The sequence below is a fragment of the Mesoplodon mirus genome, assembly GCF_964341445.2.
Source record: "Mesoplodon mirus genome assembly, chromosome: 3".
Classification (NCBI taxonomy): domain Eukaryota; kingdom Metazoa; phylum Chordata; class Mammalia; order Artiodactyla; family Ziphiidae; genus Mesoplodon; species Mesoplodon mirus.
In genome coordinates this window covers 144,814,771-144,837,861 of record NC_138978.1, presented here as the reverse complement: position 1 = coordinate 144,837,861, position 23,091 = coordinate 144,814,771, and the positions used below count along the sequence as shown (strand labels likewise).

At 40.9% G+C, this 23,091-nt stretch overlaps 1 protein-coding gene across 2 annotated transcripts in view; it reads right to left on the bottom strand.

Annotated features, from left to right (window-relative positions):
* Positions 1-23,091, bottom strand: part of KCNH1 (potassium voltage-gated channel subfamily H member 1) — a gene marked incomplete at its 5' end in the record, with an annotated part of 415,199 nt that overhangs the window by 316,069 nt on the left and 76,039 nt on the right. The window contains one exon of one of the 2 annotated variants that reach the window (XM_082612883.1): positions 474-947. In XM_082612883.1, coding sequence (XP_082469009.1) covers positions 474-947 — 474 coding nt within the window. The remainder of the gene's footprint in view (positions 1-473; positions 948-23,091) is intronic. The other variant, XM_082612884.1, reaches the window with a different exon arrangement.

The window sequence follows — 23,091 nt, the reverse complement described above, 5'->3', positions numbered from 1 at the left end:
GAAAGAAAGAAAAAGAAAAAAAATGCAAGCAAACTTGGAGGAGAGTAGCATCCCTGTTGCCAAGAGTTAATTAGCTTTCAAACAGCCAAAGGTCAGCAGCAGATAACAGAAAAGTCCCCATAATGAGAGTGATCAGTAGGTAGGCATACAGCAATTGTATACCAAGTGAAAGATTCATCAATGCAGTGGCAATGCATGCATACTTCTGCAGCCCCACCACCCAAACCAGTGGCTTGCACTCCACATGGAATAAGAAGGAAGCCTCTGGTCTCCTCCACATCCATCCACTGACATGCAGGGCCTCCAAACCTCCAAAGGACAAAAACACCAGGTGATGATATCAATCAAGTATCATGCTCCCTATGTTCCAGACATCAGTCATGCTAGTTCCCACCCATTTAATTACTCTTCTGTTGACCACCCACAATTAATTTAAAGACATGACAACAAGGTCTGAGATTTGAGGGATGTACCTGACTCTCTCTCCCTTCCAGGAGTGGTGGAATCTGATCAGCAAAACCAATCTTCCCTGGATCACCCATAAAGGCACTAACCTCATCCACGTTCTCAAAAGCGTTGATGACATCATATGGCAAACAGGACAGAAGGTCAATCACAAACCACGTCTTCAGATAGTTCATGCGGATGAGTTTGGGGTCGGAAATCACCTCCCCAGCTGGTCCAACAAAAGTGGTATGAAAATTCAGCACAATGTCCACCAAAAAGATAACATCCACGATACTATCCACAACCAGCCAGGCCACGTTGTTCTGCCTGGTTTTAAAGGAGACATTATAAGGGACCAGGATGGCTGTGTAGAAGGTTAAGATCAAGATGATCCAGTCCCACGTGGTCTTGAAAACACAATAATGTAAGATGATGTGAGGGGGAGTCTTTGGTGCCTCTTGCTTGTATTGGGGAAGGATGTCTGAGCCCAGCTGCAGAACCTGTACAGAAAAAAATAGCCAAGAGAGAACTAAGTTAGGATTTCACTGTCAGCATCAAACCAGTCAGTATCTGTCACAGATGAATATTCATAACACTCCAGATGGATCATTAGATGCAAGAACAGGTACCAAAGGACTATGGCAGAATGGAATTGAACATTGTAATATAATCAATCATATGAAACAATAAAACACTGTTATTCAGCTTACTGTGAGCCAATCATTGTACTAAGTACTCCACATACAAGTATTATGTCACTTAATTCTAAACACAACCTTGTTTTATTAGCCAATTATTATTCTGTGTGACAAGTGAGAAACTGAGGCACAAGAGAATTAAGCAACTTGGTTCCTGAAGTCAAGATGGTGGTGGGGGAGGATGCAGAGTTCATGTCTCCCCACAACTAGGGCACCTGCCAGACTCTGGTGGGGGACCTCAATGCCCAAGGAGATAGGAAGAACCCCCAAGCGACCTGGTAGGATGTGGAAGGGAGGGAGGGGGGAGGAGAAGTGGAGGCTGGGCAGGACAGGCACCCCTGAGGGGTGGCTGAGAGAGGGGAGGGATTCCCACACCTGGAGGGACCCTCGGGGGCTCAGAGGATGGGGGTTGGGGTGTACCTAGCATTTCACCTGGCCAATCAGGCCCGGGAAACCTGCTGGGGCCTGGGCCAGTCCTCTGCCCTCCGAGGCCCCCTCCAGGCCACGTCCATCCTAGGGGCATAGCGGGGGTGGGTAGGGAGGAAGAAGAGGAGAGGTGGGCGGAAGGGGTGTGCCAGGACCAGGATGGGAAGCACCATGGGTGTTTCCCCCACTGACTTGGCCCAGGAAGGCTGTTGGGTTTCCGGGTCTGGTCCTCTGTCTTCCAGGGCCCCCTCTGGCCTCGTGAGTCCTAGGAGCATAGGAGGGAGGGAGGCAGGGGAAGGAGAAGAGAGGCCAACAGGGAGGGGCCCTCCAGGATCAGAGGATGGGGGGGAACACGCCTAGCCTGCTGGGGTCCTGGATCTTGTCCTCTGCCATTCAAGGCCAGAGGCACTCCTGGGCCCCTCCTGCTGCACTGAGCCTAAGCACCGCCCCAGCCCCCCCACCCCCCACCAGGGCATTTTCCAGTCCTATGGGTCCTAAGCATAGGCCACACCCACCACCTAAACCCCACCCCTGCCTAAGCCCCACCCCCACAGCCAGGGACTTTTCCAGCTTTTTTTTCCCTCCTCTTTTTTACTATTATACTTCTGTTTTACCTTCCAGCTGTTGTTTCACCTGTATTTTTACTTTTTTATTCTTTCTAACATATCTGTTAGTTTTCTAATTTTATTTTTGACCCTTTGTTATTCTTCTGCTCCTGTTTTCTTTTTTTCCTTTTTTTGCTGCCCCGCGCAGCTTGCAGGATCTTGGTTCACAAGCTGGAGGTCAGGCCTGAGCTCCTGTGGTGGGAACTCCGAGTCCGAACCACTGGACTAACAGAGAACCTCAGATCCCAGGGAATATTCATAGGAGTGAGGTCTCCTGGAGGTCCTCATCTCAGCACAAAGACCCAGCTCTACCCAGCAGCCTACAAACCCTACTGCTGGAAGCCTCAGGCCAAACAACCAGTATGACAGGAACACAATCCCACGCATCAAAAAACAAATGAGATGACCAAAAACTATGTCACAGATGAAGGAGCAAGGTGAAAACCTAAAAGACCAAATAAATGAAGAGGAAATAGGCAACCTACCTGAAAAAGAATTCAGAGTAATGATAGTAAAGATGATCCAGAATCTTAGAAATAGAACAGAGGCACAGATTGAGAAAATACAAGAAATGTTAAACAAAGATCTAGAAGAACTAAAGAACAAACCGAGATGAACAACACAATAACTAAAATGAAAAATACACTAGAAGGAATCAATAGCAGAATAACTGAGGCAAAAGAACAAGTAAGTGAGCTGGAGGACAGAGTGGTGGAAATAACTGCCTAGGAGCAGAATAGAGAAAAAAGAATGAAAAGAATTGAAGCAATCTCAGAGACCTCTGGGACAACATTAAACGTGCCAACATTCAAATTATAGGGGTCCCAGAAGAGGAAGAGGAAAAGAAAGGGTCTGAGAAAACATTAGAAGAGACTATAGTGGAAAACTTCCCTAACATGGGAAAGGAAAGAGTCACCCAACTCCAGGAAGTACAGAGAGCCCCATACAGGATAAACCCTAGGAGAAACACACCAAGACACATATTAATCAAAATAACAAAAATTAAATTCAAAGAAAAAATATTAAAAGCAACAAGGGAAAAGCAAAAAATAACATAAAGTAATCCCCATAAGCTTATCAGCTGACTTTTCAGCAGAAACTGCAGGCCAGAAGGAGTCACAGGATATACTTAAAGTGACAAAAGAGAAAAAGCTACAACCAATATTACCCTACCCAGCAAGGGTCTCATTCAGATTCGATGGAGAAATCAAAATCTTTATAGACAAAGCAAAAGCTAAGAGAATTCAGCACCACCAAACCAGCTTTACAACAAATGCTAAAGGAACTTCTCTAGGTGAGAAACACAAGAGAAGAAAAGACTCACAAAAACAAACTCAAAACAATTAAGAAAATGGTAATAGGAACATACATATCCATAATAACCTTGAATGTAAATGGATTAAATGCCCCAACAAAAAGACACAGACTGGCTGAACGGATAAAAAACAAGACCCATATATATGCTGTCTACAAGCAACCCACTTCAGACCTAGAGACACATACAGACTGAAAGTGAAGGGATGGAAAAAGATATTCCATGCAAATGGAAATCAAAAGAAAGCTGGAGTAGCAATACTCATATCAGATAAAATAGACTTTGAAATAAAGATTGTTACAAGAGATAAGGAAGGACACTACATAATGATCAAGGGATCAATCCAAGAAAAAGACATAACAAGTATAAATATTTTTGCACCCAACATAGGAGCACCTGAATACATAAGGCAAATGCTAACAACCATAAAAGGGGAAATCAACAGTAACACAATAATAGTAGAGGACTTTAACACCCCACTTACACTAATGGACAGATCATCCAAACAGAAAATAAATAAGGATGGGCTTCCCTGGTGGCGCAGTGGTTGAGAGTCTGCCTGCCGATGCAGGGGACACGGGTTCCTGCCCCGGTCCAGGAAGATCCCACATGCCGCAGAGCAGCTAGGCTTGTGAGCCATGGCCACTAAGCCTGCGTGTCCGGAGGCTGTGCTCCACAATGGGAGAGGCCACAACAGTGACAGGCCCACGTACCACAAAAAAAAAAAAAGAAAAAAGAAAATAAATAAGGAATAGAAGATTTAAAGGACACAATAGACCAGATGGATTTAATTGACATTTATAGGACATTCTACCCGAAAGTGGCAGAATACACTTTCTTCTCAAGCGCACACGGAACACTCTCCATGCTAGATACATCTTGGGTCACAAATCAAGCTTCGGTAAATTTTTAAAAGTTGAAATCATATCAAGCAGCTTTTCTGACTACAATGCTATGAGACTGGAAATCAATTACAGGAAAAAAAAAAACTGTAAAAAACACAAATCCGTGGCAGCTAAACAGTGTGCTACTAAATAACTAAGAGATCATTGAAGAAATCAAAGAAGAAGTAAAAAAAATACACAGAAATAAATGACAACAAAAACACAATGACCTCAAGCCTATGGACACAGCAAAAGCAGTTCTAAGAGGGAAGTTTATAGTAATGAAATCTCACCTCAAGAAACAAGAAAAACCTCAAATAAACAATCTAACCTTACAAATAAAGCAATTAGAGAAAGAAGAAAGAAAACCCAAAGTCAGTAGAAGGAAAAAAATCATAAAGATCAGAGCAGAAATAAATGAGATAGAAATGAAAAAAACAATAGCAAATATCAATAAAACTAAAAGTTGGTTCTTTGAGAAGATAAACAAAATTGATAAACCTTTAGCCAGACTCAGCAAGAAAAAAAGGGAGAGGACACAAATCAATAAAATTAGAAATGAAAACGGAGAAATCACAACTGACACCACAGAAATACAAAGGATTATAAGAGACTACTACAAACAATTATATGCAAATAAAATGGACAACCACAAAGAATTGGACAAATTCTTGGAAAGGTATAATTTTCCAAGACAGAACCAGGAAGAATTAGAAAATATAAACAGACTTATCACAAGTAATGAAATTGAAACTGTAATTAAACTCTTCCAACAAACAATAGTCCAGGACCAGACAGCTTCACAGGCAAATTCTATCAAACATTTGGAGAAGAGCTAACACCTATCCTTCTCAAACTATACCAAAACAATTGCAGAAGGAAAAACCCTCCCAAATTCATTCTACAAGGCCACCATCACCCTGATACCAAAACCAAACAACTTATCACAAAAAAAGAAAATAACAGACCAATATCACTGATGAATATAGATGCAAAAATCCTCAACAAAATACTAGCAAATAGAATTCAACAACATATTAAAAGGATCATACACCATGATCAAGTGGGAATTATCCTAGGGAGGCAAGGATTCTTCAAAATACACAAATCAATCAATGTGATGCACCATATTAACAAATTAAGGAATAAAAAACATATGATCATCTCAATAGAGGCAGAAAAAGCTTTTGACAAAATTCAACACCCATTTATGATAAAAACTCTCCAGAAAGTGGGCATAGAGGGATCCTACCTCAACATAATAAAACTCATATATGACAAACCCACAGCAAACATCATTCACAATGGTGAAAGACTGAAAGCATTTCCACTAAGATCAGGAACAAGACAAGAATGTCCACTCTCACCACTCTTATTCAACATAGTTTTGGAAGTCCTAGCCATAGCAATCAGAGAAGAAAAAGAAATAAAAGGAATACAAATTGGAAAAGAAGAAGTAAAACTGTCACTGTTTGCAGATAACATGATACTATACATAGAGAATCCTAAAGATGCCACCAGAAAACTCCTAGAACTAATCAATGAATTTGGTAAGTTGCAGAATACAAAATTAATGCACAGAAATCTCTGGCATTCCTATACACTAACAAAAAAAAATAAGACAGAGAAATTAAGGAAACAATCCCATTTACTACTGCAATGAGAAGAATAAAATACCTAGGAATAAACCTACCTAAGGAGGCAAAAGACTTGTGCTCAGAAAACTATAAAACACTGATGAAAGAAATCAAAGATGAAATAAACAGATGAAGAAATATACCATGTTCTTGGATTGGAAAAATCAATACTGTGAAAATGACTATACTACCCAAAGCAATCTACAGATTCAATGCAATTCCTATCAAACTACCAATGGCATTCTTCACAGAATTAGAACAAAAAATTGTACAATTTGTATGGAAACACAAAAGACCCCGAATAGACAAAGCAATCTTGAGAAAGAAAAATGGAGCTGGAGGAATCAGGCTCCCCATCTTCAAACTATACTACAAAGCTACAGTAATCAAGACAGTATGGTAGTGGCACAAAAACAGAAACACAGGTCAGTGGAACAGGACAGAAAGCCCAGAGATAAACCCACATACATATGGTCACCTAATTTATGACAAAGGAGGCAAGAACATACAATGGAGAAAGGACAGCCTCTTCAATAAGTGGTGCTGGGAAAACTGGACAGCTACATGTAAAAGAATGAAAATAGAACACTACCTAACACCATATAAAAAAATAAACTCAAAATGGATTAAAGACCTAAATGCAAGACCAGACACTATAAAACTCTTAGAGGAAAACATAGGCAGAACACTCTTTGACATAAATCACAGCAAAATCTTTTTTGACCCACTCCCTACAGTAATGAAAATAAAAACAAACATAAACAAATGGGACCTAATGAGACTTATAAACTTTTGCACAGCAAAGGTAACCATAAACAAGATGAAAAGACAACCCTCATAATGAGAGAAAATATTTGCAAATGAAGCAACTGACAAAGGATTAATCTCCAATATATACATACAGCTTATGCAGCTCAACATCAAAAAAAGAAACAACCCAATCCAAAAATGGGTAGAAGACCTAAATAGACATTTCTCCAAAGAAGACATACAGATGACCAACAAACACATGAAAAGATGCTCAACATCACTAATGATTAGAGAAATGCAAATCAAAGCTATGATGAGGTATCACCTCATATCAAAAAGTCTACAAACAATAAATGCTGGAGAGGGTGCAGAGAAAAGGGGACCCTCTTACACTGTTGGTGGGAATGTAAATTGATACAGCCACTATAGAGAAAAGTACGGAGGTTCCTTAAAAAAACTAAAAATAGAACTACCATATGACCCATCAATCCCATTACTGGGCATATACCCTGAGAAACCATAATTCAAAAGGCCACATGTACCCCAGTGTTCACTGCAGCACTATTTACAATAGCCAGGACATGGAAACAACCTAAATGTCCAACGATAGATGAATGGGTAAAGAAGATGTGGTACATATACACAAAGGAATATTACTCAGCCATAAAAAGGAATGAAATTGAGTCATTTGTAGAGATGTGGATGGACTTACAGTCTGTCATGCAGAGTGAAGTAAGCCAGAAAGAGAAAAACAAATATCGTATATTAACGCATATATGTGGAATCTCGAAAAATGGTACATATACAGATGAACCTATTTGTAGGGCAGGAATACAGATGTAGATGTAGAGAACCAACATGTGGACAGGGTGTGGGGAAGGGGAGGGTGGGACGAATTGGGAGATTAGGTTCGACATAAATACACTACATTGTGTAAAATAGATAGCTAGTGGGAACCTGCTGTATAGCACAAGGAGCTCAGCTTGGTGCTCTGTGATGACCTAGATGGGTGGGATGGGGGTTGGTGGGAGGCAGGTCCAAGAGAGAGGGAATATAGGATATACATATAGCTGATTCACTTCATTGTATAGCAGAAACTAACACAACATTAGAAAGCAATTTTACTCCAGTAAAATAAAATAAAATAAAGTAAAGTAAAATAAAATAGGGTTTCCCTGGTGGCGCAGTGGTTGAGAGTCTGCCTGCCAATGCAGGGGACGCGGCTTCGTGCCCCGGTCCGGGAAGATCCCACATGCCACACAGCGGCTGGGCCCGTGAGCCATGGCCGCTGAGCCTGTGTGTCTGGAGCCTGTGCTGTGCAACGGGAGAGGCCACAACAGTGAGAGGCCTGTGCACTGCAAAAATAAATAAATAAATAAAAAATAAAATAATAAAATAATTCACTCTACTAAAAAAAGAAAAGCAACTTGACTCAACAAATATTGATTGCTCAGTGCCAGGAATTGTTCTAGATACTGGGCAAACAGCAGTGAAGGAAACAGCATGATTCCTGCTCTCAGGAATCATGGAGCTCAGTCTAGTAGACAAATCAAAATAATTTCAAATTGTAAGAAGAGCTAAATAAGATGTTGGGGGAGGGGCACACAGTGTTTTGACAGAATGTGACTTGAGAAGTAAGAGAAGGAGACTGTTTGAACTAAAACCTCAATGAAAGCAAGACACCAGTCATTCAAACTTTGATGAAAAAAATTATTCAAGGCAGAGAGGATAACTGGTGTAATGACCCCAAGGTAGGACAAGTTTGATATTTTTAGGAAGAGAAAAAAGTCAGGTGTGACTAAAGCCATGAGGGGGGAAAGGATGCTAGATGACCTCAGAGGGGAAGCAGAAACCAGACCACACAGGCCCTAGTGGGCCACAGGGAGGTGTCAGATTTAATTCTCAGTATAAATGGAGGGTCTTAAGTATGCGAATAATAATCTGATGCATGTTTTTGAAAGATCACCCTGGCTACTGTGTAGATAATGAATTGAGGCAAAGGATTAGTGGGAAGAACAGCATCAGGGAACTTATTATAAAAGCCTGGGAAAAAGGTTGATGGAGAAAAGTAGTCCAATTTTGGATAGAGTTTTGAAGTAAAACCAACTGGACTTGCTATTGGCTAAAAAGTGAAGAAAAGGGAGCAGTGAACGGTACTCATTACTTTATTCCCAAAACACAGCATGGTGGCTGGCCCAGAGCAGTCACTACAGGATGATTTTTAAGTGAATGACTGAACTTCAAGGTCACACAGCTAGCAAAAGATGGAACAAGGATCCCAAACTAGGTCTAGCTGAATTAAAAACACATGCTGTTCCACATCAAGGTTATATTTCTCTAAATAACAGACTTTTAAGGAAGTAGACTTAGCGAACGATGAAGTGCAGAGAAGCTTGGCTCCAAGAAAGTATCATGGATGGTTTTCACCCTCTACAGTCAAAGGCAAAAAGCTCTGCTTTTAGAGGCCAGGCCAAGCTGGAAGGGACCCACCCCACCCAATCCCACTCCAGCTGCTCCTCTGTGCCACTTATAGGTTTCTATAAACCCTTAGGTGAAACTTCCTCTAGTGTCATGGGAACTTCTCTTTTTCCTCTAGAGGTAAAGATCCCTTAGTGAATATGAAATAATCTGAATATCCCTGGTCCCTCTATGGTTGGCCCCAGGCCTTAAAGGTGAGCAAAAGAAAGCTATAAATTCACAGAGGGCCCAGTGTGCAGTTTGGGTATGGGAACTATTTCCACCCTTCCCACCAATGTGCAGAGCTCTTCAATAATTGGGATTTAAATTTCTCCCCCCATGAAAAGGAATTTATACAAGTATGATTAAGGACACTTGGGCCCTGAGATCTCAGGTAGGAAAAGTGATTGACCTGTAAGAATAAAACAAATAAAAGTAAACTGAATGAGACTTCTGCTTCCAGAAAGATGGAATAGACATACTTTTCCCTATTCCTCCCTCTAAGTACCTCTGAAAGCCCTGGACATTATATACAAAATAAACATAGGAAGACTCTGAAAGGTGAAGAAAGGAAAGCAACTGGCTAGGAATAATACAGTGGTGAATTCTCTGGGTTTTCTTTTTACCTCATATATTCCTAGACTTGGAGCAACCTGGAAACACCAATGAGTGCAGACAAAAAGAGTCCCAACAAAAGCCCACTCTCTCTAGCAGAAGAACTGGGAAGGGGACAGCCTCAAAAGATAGAAAACTTTAGATAATAACCACTTTACCCTGTCCAAACACTGCAGAAAAAGCTGTGAACCCACTCCCATCCAGGTCAGCAAAGCCTACTAGAAAGCCTAGATTTCCCCCTTCTTGAGGCTGTAATGATGCACCCAGCCTCCACCTCCTTCCTACTGGAGTATTACCAGAGAAGTCCCAGTAGGGAGCCTGGACTTCCTTTCACCTCCCGCCAGCAGTAATAAGGCCCCCCACCCCACGATGCAGAGAGGTATCAATGTAACCTTAGTGGGGAGCTATAACTCTTGTTCTTACCCATCAGTAACAAGGAGCCCCCATCAAGTTTCAATGGAGGCTGAGTTGGAAACCTGGACTTCTACCCCAACCTGGCAGAAATGAGGGGATACCTATTTCTTCCTCTGCCACATCTGTGTCAAAAGTAGCCACTTAAAGCAAAAGATATAAATAAGATCCAGAGGTCATAACATAATATCCAAAATGCCCATTTCAACAAAAAGTCAGTCATTATACCAAGAACCAAGAAAACATCAAACTGCCTGAAGAACAGAAAATCAATTTTTCAGAGGAAAGAATCAGTGAACTTAAAGACAAAACAATAGAAATTACCCAAACTCAACAACAGACACAGAAAGGCACACTGCATAATGATAAAAAGGTCAATTCTCCAAGAAGATATAGAAATCCTAATGTATATTCACCAAACAAAAGAGCTCCAAGTATACATGAAGCAAAAACTGATTGAAAGGTGAAACAGACAAACCCTAAACACTCCTCTCTCAACCTCTGATAGAACAACTAGAAAGAAAGTAAGCAAGGATATAGAAGAACTCAATGACAACATTAACCAACAGGATTTAATCGACATTTATAAAATACTCCACCCAACAAGAGCAGAATGCACATTCTTTTCAAGTGCACTGGAACATTATCCAGGATAGATGATACACTAGTCCATAAAACAAACCTTGACAAATTTAACAGAATTTAAATCACACAAGGTATATTCTCTGACTATAATGGAATCAAACTAGAAATCAGTAACAGAAAGATAACAGGAAAATACCCAAATACTTGGAAACTAAATATCCAAACAATATAATTCTAAATAATCCATGAGCTAAAGAAGAAGATGCAAGGGAAATTTAAAAATACATTCAACTCAGTGAAAATGAGAATATAACATATCAAAATTAGTGGGATGCTGCTAAAGCAGTACTGAAAGGGAAATTTATAGCACTAAATATTTGCATAAGGAAAAAGAAAGTCTCAAACCAGTAATGTGCAGTCTCAAATCAAGAACCTATAAAAGAGCAAAATAAAACTAAATTAACAAGCTGAAGGAAGGAAATAATAAGAGCAGAAATCAGTGAAGTTGAAAACAGGAAAACAATAGAGAAAATCAATGGTTTTAAGAAATCAATAAAATAAAATAAAAATAAAATTGAAATCCTATAGCAAGACAGAAAAAGAAAAAAAAAGACAGAAAGGGACTTCCCAGGTGGTCCAATGGTAAAGAATCCATCTTACAATGCAGGGGATGCGGGTTCAATCCCTGGTCAGGGAACTAAGATCCCACATGCCTCAGGCCAACTAAGCCCAGGCGCCACAACTACTGAGCTCACACACCTCAGCTAGAGAGCCTGCCTGCTGCAAACTACAGAGCCTGCACTCTGGAGCCCAGGTGCCACAGCTATACAGCCCACGCGTCCTGGAGCCTGCACGCCACAACTAGAGAAGAGAAAACCCACACGTCACAACTAGAGAGAAGCCCATGCACCACAACAAAGAGCCCGTGCGCCACAATGAAAGATCCCACATGCCGCAACAAAAGATCCCACGTGCCAGCAACTGGAACCCGATGCAGCCAGAAATAAATAAAATAAATAAATAAATAAATAAATCTTTAAAAAAAAAGACAGAAAAGCTACAAATTACTAATATCAGGAATGAAACAGGAGATACAACTATAAACTGTAGACACCCAAAAGATAATAGGGAATGCTACAAACAACTCTACACATATAAATTTTACTACTTAGATGAAATGGTCCTCGAAAAACACAAACTACCACAATTCATAGCCCCATAAACTGTAAGAAAAGTGAATTCATAATTTTAAAACTCCCGAAAGAAATCTCCAGGCCCAGATGGTTTTAATGGATAATTGTACCAAAATTTAACAAAGAATTTATAACAATTCTACACAATCTCTTCCAGAAAATAAAAGTAGAAGGAACACTTCTCAATTCATTTTGTGACACTAGTATTACCTTGATTCCAAATCCAGACAAAGACAGTACAAAAAAACAAAAAAGACAACTACAGAACAGTATCTCTCATAAATATAGGTGCAAAAATCCTTAACAAATAGTAACAAATAGAATTCAGCAATATATACAAAGAATGACCAAGTGGGGTATATTCCAAGGGTGGAAAGCTAATTCAATACCGAAAAATGAATCAATGTAATAGAAAAAGCATTTGACAAAATTCAACATCTATTCATGATAAAAACTCAGAAATAAATGGAAATAGAGGGAAACTTCAACTTGATAAAGAGCATCTATAAAAAACCTACAGCTAACATCATATTTAATGGTCAAAGACTGAAAGTTTTCCCCTTAACATCAAGAACAAGGCAAAATATCACCTTTCACTACTCTTATTCCATATAGTACTGCCACTGCAATAGGCAAAAAGAAAAGAAAAAAAAGAGAGAGAGAGAAAGAGAGAAGAGAGAAAAAGAAAAGGAATAAAAGGTATTCAGATCAGGAAGGAAGAAATAAAAATATCCCTATTTGCAAATGACATAATGGGGTATATAGACTATTCCAAGGAATCTACATACTAACTCCTAAAATAAGTGAGTTCAGCAAGGTCACACAAGACAAACATACAAAAATCATTGTATTTCTGTATACTAGAAATGAAGACCAAAGTTATACAGTACCATTTATAATCACTAAAAAAAAATACTTAAGTATAGGTATAATAAAACATGCACAGAACTTGGATGCCAAAAACAAAGAAAAATGCTGATAAAAGAGATCAAAGAGGATATAAATAAATGGAGACACGTAAATTAGAAGACTCAATGTACTAAAGACTTCCATTCTCTCCAAATTGATATAGGTTTAGCACAATTCCTACTTAAATGCCAGCAAGAATTTTTATAGATATATACGAGATGATTCTAAAATTTACATGGAAAGGCAAAAAAACAGGAATATCCTAAACGATTTTGGATAAGAAGAATAAAGTGGGAGGAATCAGTCTAGCCAATTTCAAGACTTGGTATACAGCACAGTAATTAAGACAGTGTGATATTGATAAAAAAATAGACTCACAGATTAATGGAACAGAATAGAGAACCCAGAAATAGACCCACACAAATGCCCAACTGATTTTTGACAGTGGTGCAAAAAGCAATTCAGTGGAGGAAAGACAGTCTTTTCAACAAATGATGCTGGAGAAAAGGACATTCACAGGCCAAAAAAAAAAAAAAAAGAACCTCAATATAAGGCTTATACCTTATATAAAAATTATCTCAAAATGGATTGCAGGCTTAAATGTAAAACATAAAACTATAAAACTTTCAGAAAAAAACATAGAAGAAAATCTTCAGGACCTAGGGCTAGGCAAGGTGTTCTTAGACTTGAAACCAAAGCACAATCCATGAAAGAAAAAAACTGATAAACTGAACGTTATCAAACTTGAAAACTTTTGCTCTGCAAAAGACTCTGTTAGAAGGATGGAAAGACAAGCTATGACTTGGAGGAAATATTTGCAAACCACATATCCAACAAAGAAATAGGATCTAGGATATATAATTTACAATATATAATCTCAAAACTCAACAATAAAAAACAATCAGAAATGAAGAAAAGGTATGAATGGACATGTCACCCAAGAGGATACACAGATGGCAAATAAGTACGTGAAAAGATGTTCACATCATTAGCCATTAGGGAAATGCAATGAGATATCACTATGCACCTATCAAAATAGCTAAACTAAAAAATAGTGACATCAAATGCTGATGAGACTGCACATAAACTAGACTTCTCATATATTGCTAATGCAAATGTAAAATGACAGTCACTCCAGAAAAGAGTTTGGCAGTTTATTAAACAACTAAGTATGCAACAGCAATTACACTCCTGGGCATTTATCCCAGAAAAATGTAAATTTATATTCATGCAAAAACTTGTACATGAATGCTCACAGAAAGTTTAACTGTAATATTAAAAATCAGGATTGGCCCAGATGTCCTTAAACAGATGAATCGTTAAACAATCTGTGGCACATCCATACCATAGACCAGGGGTCCGCAACCCCTGGGCCACACAGCAGGAGGTGAGCGGTGGGCGAGTTAGGGAACCTTTGTATGCCGCTCCCCATCGCTCGCATTACCGCGTGAACCATCCCCTCTCCCCAGGTCCATGGAAAAATCGTCTTCCATGAAACTGGTCCCTGGTGCCAAAAAGGTTGGGGACCGCTGCCATAGACTACTACTCAGCAAGAAAAAGGTGCCAACTACTGATACATTCAACAACCTAGATGAATCTCCAGAGGTTTATAAAACCAGTCCCCAAAGACAACACACTACATGATTCCATTTATATAACATCCTTGAAATGACAAAATTATAGAAATAGAGAACAAATCAGTGGTTGCCAGGGGTTTAACTCCTTAAAAGGCAGGAAGGGTGTGGCCATAAAAAGGCAACATGAAGTATTCTCATGGTGATGGAAATGTTCTGTATCTTGACTGCACCCATGTCAATATCCTGGTTGTGATACTGTACTATAGTTTTGCATGAAGTTACCATCAGTAGAAACTGAGTAAAGAGCCCATGGGATCTCTTTGTATTATTTCTTAAAACTGCACATGAACCTACAGTTACCTCAAAATAAGAAATTTAATTTTTTAAAAAATCAACTGAATATAGATGAATCACAAGCATTGTGAGAAAGGAGTCCTGGGCATTGAGCTAAGGGAAAGGCAGGGGAAAGGGAGGTGAGTTACTTAGGGGTTTAATACAGTATGTTTGCAAAATACAGTAATAAGACCATTCAGCAAGAAGTCAAAAGAATCCACAAGTAAGCAGCTGCCTGCAGACTGCACACCAGTCACTTGGAACTCCAAGAAGGAAATGTCCTTTTAGAGAAAAATGGCTGTTCCTGTGACAGTTTGATTTAATCCATAATTATTCCCAGGTGGATTTCCCATTCTGATGCTTTCCAGGACACTATTAGGCCCGCTTGAGTAAGGCCTGAGTCAATAGTGTCTTCATACCTCCCAACAATGCCAGGCTGACCCAGAGACTCTCCCTCTGCTGCTATTCCAACATGTGTTCGATGGGTGTAGACAGAGTTGCTAGGATAGACAGGGAGGGATAGACAGGGAGGGATGTTAGGACTTGTATTCAGCTTCCTCTTCCCATCTCTGAGATGCAGCCTTTCACACTGCAATCACAGGATATCTACATTCTGCAAGGAGGCTTGGAAGCTAGGACATTTGATGAGGATAAATGTGACACATTCTCTTTCCAAATCTTTATGTTAAAAGCTATGAATTTTTCCCCTAAGGCCAGGCTTTTATAGTCTGACTTGAGATCCTACGTATTTCACTCTGATATGAACTCTTTAGCAATTATATGGAAAACAGAAGATGGAAATTCCAAGGAGTGAGTTCTTCATTACAGAAAATCAAGATTCTTAAGAAAACTTCCCAGACCAAAAGAGTATTTTGCATCCAGTTAACTATCTGACACCAATAGTCTTTTCAGAGTGTAATGACAAATGACTTTCTGATGTTTATCAGAAAGATTCCTGTGAGACTCATCCACCTTCCTCCACAGAAATGTATACAGGAATGGATTCAGACCAGAACAACAGGTAACAGCACGGCTCTGATGAGCTCCATGACTGCCACCCTCAGGAGAAAAAGCTTTCTCAGTATCATTCAGAATATTCTCATCTGGCAAAGGGTTAGAGTCCTCCAAAGGGAGAAGTCTCTGGGTGCAGAGTCAAAAGAGATGGGATACCGACCTTATATCCAGCTATAACAAGTTTGCTCAATGTTAGATGCTCAGTGATGCTTCAAAACTTTGCAGAGAAACAGCTTCAGCTGTTTCTGAAGTTTCAGGAGAATGTCTCCCACCACTTTTCTATGCTTATCAGCATGAGCATGTGCTTCTAGATTCTTCCATCTGATAAGTCTTGTACAATGGAATCTTCCCAAGGCAGACAGCTCACACAGCCCTTCCAGAACGCATTCCTAAGAGTGGGCTTGTGTCTGTCCTACATGTCCTACACGTCCAATCAGACAGGAGTTCCCCCAAACGCAGGTACCACATCTCCTAGTGTAATGTTAGTTCACACTTTCCCCATCCCTCCCCCTACAACACCCAGGCTCTGCCCAGAGAAAGGGCTCATTATAAGCCATTATTGATGGAGTCAAAGAATGCTCATCTTGAAGACTGATTCTGGAATCAGTCTAAATGAAGAACAGGGAAATCAGGCTGATTATCACATTTCTCTAGCACTTTTACTTCCAAAGTCCTCTACTGTACTTCTGAATCCTTATGTTCACCCTGTGAGGGTGTTCTACAGATGGGAAAATGTAGGTTCCGTGCGGCGAAGTGACTCATCCTGAGTCATACCAGGGGTGAGTAAGCAGAGAGCTGTGAGTACAAGCCAGGCCGCCAGCTCCAAGCCTCTGAGTCTTTTCATGAATCTATTTGTACAGCCTGAAATGCCTTTCACAGAACACTGACATACGTCATCACATCTCACGCAACCTCATGAGATGGGAAGGCTGGTATTTTTCTTATTTTATAGACTGGGAAATTAAACGCAGAGAGTAAATGATTTGCTCATAGTCACATAGCAGATGACAAAACAGGACCATAAGCTCAAGTTCAGTTTCCTGATTCAGTGCTTTTCTTCTGTTGTATACTGACTCTTCATAAACTACTGATTCTCCATAGGACTTCTGAATGATGGCAACATGCCACCTGTCGTCAAAGGTACCATCTCCCACTACAGACCTTCTCCAGGACTTCCCAATTAAAGTCCTGAACCAGCCACATTGGCCAGAGTCTGTCTCCCTGAAGAGTAACTACCTTAGTCCCCAAGCCACACCGAGCTAGGTTAAGAAAGAAGCAGGACCAAACTACACTTACCCTGAAACCTTTCTGTGTCAAATGAATCTCACCATGCAAAGTGGTTTTTGCTGAAGTGGATCAGAGATCACAGTATCTCACTCTAAGCTCTTATGTGCTCCTCTGCTACACCCCACTCTTAGCTCAAATTTTTACCTAATGAATTGCTGAAAAAAACAGAACCAGTCTTCCAATGGTCATGTATCTATAAATCAGTCTCCACCCTCATCCACCTGCCCCCTTCCTGTTTCTACAGAGGAAGTGCCTTCTTCCTATCAAAGGCCAATTCCTCTCATGTGTTTTGAATCTCATTCTCCTCCCCCTCCTCAAGTGCTTTACACCCCCCATGATTCCCCCTCTCTTCTTCCCATCAACCTCTCCTTGGACACAGGATCATTCCATCAGCATCTTTAGACATCCAACAACTGCCCTTTCTTGCTCAGTTCCTTTTGCTCTTCCCCCTTTATGGCCAGATTTTTTGAAAGAGTAACCTAAACATGATGGCTCCACGTTCTCCCCTCCAATCACCTTCAACACACCCCAACCTGACTACTGCCTCCACTCTCTAATCAAATAGCTATTGTCAAGGTCACCAACAAACTCAGTGTTGCTACATCCAATGGACGGTTCCATCCTGATCTAACTCATGCTCTCAGGAGCTGTTTACAGATTTTCACACTTCTTCCTTCTTGAAACCCTCTCCTTGCTTGGCTTTCTTAATGCCACTCTCTCCTGCTACGGTACCACAAAGTGTGCAGCTGACATCTCCCTTCAAGAAAACCTCCAGAACTAACCCACCAGGGAGTTCTGCTGCTTCTACCACCAAATACATCTGACTCAGGATCCAGTCACCATTTTCCAACTTACTTCTACAACTCTATCCAGTGCGCCACCCCTCTCACTGCAGCACAGCAGTAGCTTCCTAACCTCTCCCCACTTCCATTCTGGCCTCCCGTCAAGTTCATACACCATACAACAACTCAGATTTGATCATATCACTTCAAACAACATCAACAATCTTGCCGTAATTTACCTGCCCCTGGCAATTTCCAACCCCATCTAAGCCCTTCATCCCCACACCAACCACTCGACCCCATTGCTTTCTGAAAAAAATACCAAAGCTCTTTACCCACCCGAGGGCAGCTCAAAATGCCCCTCCTCTACTCTCCACATGGATGGTTCTTCCCAACCTTTGGGTCTCAGTGTCAGCGTCATCTCTTCATAGAGGCCATCCCTGACCACCTTCTGAAACAGACTCTCTACCACCTCCCTTCCTCTGTTGACTTCTATCACATCACCAGGTTTGTTCCTCTTACAGCACTCATCAGGAATTACAGTGATACATGTATCCGTTTATTCAGTTGTTCACAGATGTCTCTCCTACTAGACTGTAGGCTTCGTGAGGGCATGAGCTTGTCTTCTTACCACCACATACTCTGTCCTTAGCACAGTGTCTGGCACGTGGTAAGTGCTTAACAAAACCACCTGCAGAAGTGAATGACTGACTGAACAAATAAAGCCAAAGAAAAGGCTAGAAAAGAAGACTCAAATAAAAGTATAATTCTTGACAAAAATGTAGTATCAAGAATGTTCTACAAACACAATAATAACCATGATATAGAAAAGAGAGAATGTGTTATATCTTAGGGCCATATTCCTATTATATGTACTGTCATGAAGAAATAAAAATAAAAACCAGAGTCCACATATACCATTTAACATCATGAAAGTTTCCAGCAGGTGCCCTTCCCCAGAAGTATTATGGCATTGGTTATCCTTTATTGAGTGCTTACTGTATGCCCTACCCTGAGCTAGTAAGCCCTTTACATAGTCTTGCATTTAATCCTCACAACTCTATGAGGTACATATTATTATCACCCTTATTTTACAGTGAAGAAACTGAAGCTTGGGGAAGTAAAGTAACTTGTCCAAGGCCACAGAAGTTTTAAACAGTGCAGCCAGTGTTGAAAACTTTGTCAGGTTTAACTCCAAGTTCCATGCTTTTAACTGCTATGCTCTCACGCCAGGTTCTTGGCTGAGTACTTTATGTACAAAATACAATTTAATCCTTACAATAACCACATGAGGTAGATATTAGCCTTTATTTTATAGGTAAGAAAAATGATCCCAAGGAGGCTATGTTGCCCAAAACCACAAAGCGAATTAAGTGGTGAAGCTGAGATTCAAACCCAAATCTGATTTGAAAGCCCATAGTCATTAACCAAAGGACATATAATGCAAACCACAGATGTGGGTCTCATTAGTAATTTTAAACTTTTTAATAACCACATTAAAAAAAGTAAAAGAAAACAGATCAAATGAACTATAATATTCAACCCAATAATTGAACCCAATATATCCGAAATATTATCACTTCAACATGTAAATCAATATAGGAAATTATTAGTGAGATATTTTACATTCCTTTTATCATAGTGATTTAAATCCAGTAAGTATAGTATAACTTACTACCCCTCTCAATTCAGATGAACCACACCCAAGCTGCTCCATATAGCCGCATACGGTCACCACACTGGACAACACAAGTCTAAACCATGACATTACACTGCACTGTAAGAATGTCCCAAACTAACTTAAACAAATGTAGGCATGGCTCTCAAAAGCAGATTTGGAATGGATAAACTAAGCACACACCAGACAACCAAAAAAACAGATTAAAAAACGTGAATCACAAACGTGTGTACACGTTAACTGTGTGCGAATTGGGGTGGGGGGGTGGTGAGAAGGGAGGACGTCACATAACAAAGAGGTGGATGGGGAGAGCATCAGAGACAGGGTGGCAAACACAGCAAGTCAATCAAGATACAGCTCTTTCAGGCTGAACCTGGCCAAGCCCCAGCCTGGAATCCCCAGTCTTGATTTCACAGCTGATCAACCTTTTTTAAAAAATTTATTTTATTGAAGTATAGTTGATTTACAATGTTGTGTTAATTTCTGCTGTAGAGCAAAGTGATTCAGTTATACATAGACATACATTCTTTTTCATATTCTTTTCCATTATGGTTTATCATGGGATATTGAATATAGTTCCCTGTGCTATACAGGAGGACCTTGTTGTTTGTCTATTCTATATATAATAGTTTGCATCTGCTAATTCCAAACTCCCAATCCATCCCTCCCCCACCCCCCTTCCCCCTGGCAACCACAAGTCTGTTCTCTGTGTCTGCGAATCTGTTTCTGTTTTGTAGATAAGTTCATTAGTGTTATATTTTAGATTCCACATAGAAGTGATACAGCTGATCAATCTTAAGCAAGGCAAGGCTTCCATGACTCAGTTTCCTCACCTGAAAAATGAAGTTTTTTTTGTTTTTTTTTTTTTTTTTTTTTTTTTTTTTTTTTTGCTGTATGCGGGCCTCTCACTGTTGTGGCCTCTCCTGTTGAGGAGCACAGGCTCCGGACGCGCAGGCTCAGTGGCCATGCTCACGGGCCCAGCCGCTCCGCGGCATGTGGGATCTTCCCAGACCGGGGTACGAACCCGTGTCCCCTGCATCAGCAGGCGGACTCTCAACCGCTGCGCCACCAGGGAAGCCCGAAGATTTTTGTACAAATTTAAAAAAAGACTGGCTCAGGAAATTTTCAGTGAGAATCAGGAAGGCTCCAACTCATGCAGTACATCCTTTTTACCTGAATGTTTTGGCTTTCTCAAGGATCAGGGACCAAGAATGACAGAACTAAAATGGCCTGGGAAGAAAGGGAGACTGATGAAATAGATTTGTTTGGGGAAAAAAGGACAAAATGGCTTCACAGACCCCATCAATGCTATGGACCCTTATGGTCTCCTAATAAAAAGATCCATGGACACTTGGACACTGAAAGTTACCCACAAGGATCCAAAGATCCCACAGTTTAGAAGAGAAGAGAGATGTGCAAACAAACTATGAAAATATAATGCAACAAGTGGTAAGAGACCGTGGATAAAAGTACTTTAAGAGCAGAGGAAGGGCTTCCCTAGCGGCGCAGTGGTTAAGAATCCACCTGCCAATGCAGGGGACACGGGTTCCAGCCCTGGTCCGGGAAGATCCCACATTCTGCGGAGCAACTAAGCCCGCGAGCCACAACTTCTGAGCCTGTGCTCTAGAGCCCGCGAGCCACAACTACTGAGTCCACGTGCCACAACTACTGAAGCTGCACAGCTAGAGCCTGTGCTCCGCAACAAGGGAAGCCACTGCAATGAGAAATCCGTGCACCACAGTGAAGAGTAGCCCCTGCTCACAGCAACTAGAGAAAGCCTGCACAGCAACGAAGACCCAACGCAGCCAAAAATAAATAAATAAAATTTAAAAAAAAGAGCAGAGGGAAAGAGACAGCGAACTGACTTAGGTCATCAGGAAAGGCTTGGGTGTGAGGTGAATGTCCTGTATCCCTTAAAGGATGGGCCACAGACAGACAAAACTCAGAGCATTTCCAGCAGGCAGTATGTACAAGCTGGGAAGGGTGAAGGAGGTGGTATAAGAGCTCAGTGTGGAAGGAGTCTGGTGTGCTGAGGCAGTGGAATTTTTTGCCTTTTGTTGTGGCTGTTGTTTGCACTTGGGAGGGTGGGGGGCGGGATCTAGAGAGGCCAATATTGAGAAACGAAGCTGAATATAAGGGAGGGGAGGGCAAGCCTTGACGTGCCCTTTACACCAAGGTAAGAATTGTGAGTAAGGGAGGTGTATAATCAAATTGCTCTGTGCGAGGGTACCTGAGCATCAGTGTGAAAGAAGGACCAGAAGAGACAAGCCTGGAAGCACAGGGTGACCTGCTACGTAATGCTGCACAACGCCAGGAAAGAGAGGATGTGGACTTGAACTTGAACTTGAACCAGGGAGCAGCACTGGACAGAGATAACGTGCCAACTCTAAGGTCTCCCTGGGAGCCTGAAAACCTGGCCAGTCCACCATGGCCAGGAGGGCCCCCAACAAGAGTCAGAGGACCCAGTCATCTCAAGACCACCATCTCATGGGGAATATCAGCATCATCACCATGGATGATGGCAGAAGAAACCAGAGTCAAACACAGAGAACTTCCTCTTTCAGGGAAGCCCAGAGCAGGTACTCACCACTTTGCCCACCAAACTGGCTTCATTCATCATTTAAGGCCACAGATAGAGCACCTCCACGAACAGCACCATCACCATCACCATCACCATCATCCCCCACGACTGCCTCAAACATCCTGCCCTGTGAGTGAAGAGAAACCTCGCTTCCCTAAACCCCTCACTCCAGGCATAACCTCTCCCTCTTATACGCGTGTCTCTTTCCCTTTCCCCAAGTACAGCTCCAAAAACCTCCCCTGTTTAGAAACAACATGGGTTTTTATGACCACAGAGTGAGGACAGAGTGTGTTCCCGCCAGAAAAAGCATATTCAAACAAAAAGGGAGAGCTGGATGTTAACAAGGCCCTAGCCACAAAATAAAACCTGATTTGGGGCTTCAGACATCTGAGCTAAACAACTGCATAATTCTTGTCATAAACACCCTTCTCCATAAACCAGGCAGGCTCTATTTTTAGAACTTTTTCCATGATGCACTTGCTCTTTAATGGAAGAGATAAAGGCAGTGGGAAGCAATTAAAAGTATTAACCCATATACTTTATGTCACAATAGAGTACCAACCCATGATGCCTCCACAAATGTCAGCCCATAGTGAAATGCAATTGTGCAACAATCTTTGTTTTCTTCCTATTTTGCTGAGGAGTACTTCAGTGGTACTCTTTTAACTGTTTATTTTGAAATCTTCAGCTACATTTTTAAAACTCAAGTTTTTGAGAATTACGATGAGGTGATGAGGTGGAGTCATGGAAACGTGGCTTTCATCATCAAATCAGCTGCAAATAGTTGTCCGTTATCCATGATCAAGGCAGTCAACTTTCAGGAGGGGAGGAAGAGGTTAAATGTGGAAGGGAATCAATATTTACTAAACTAAGGGCTTGCATCCTTCTTCCTTCATTCATTTAATGA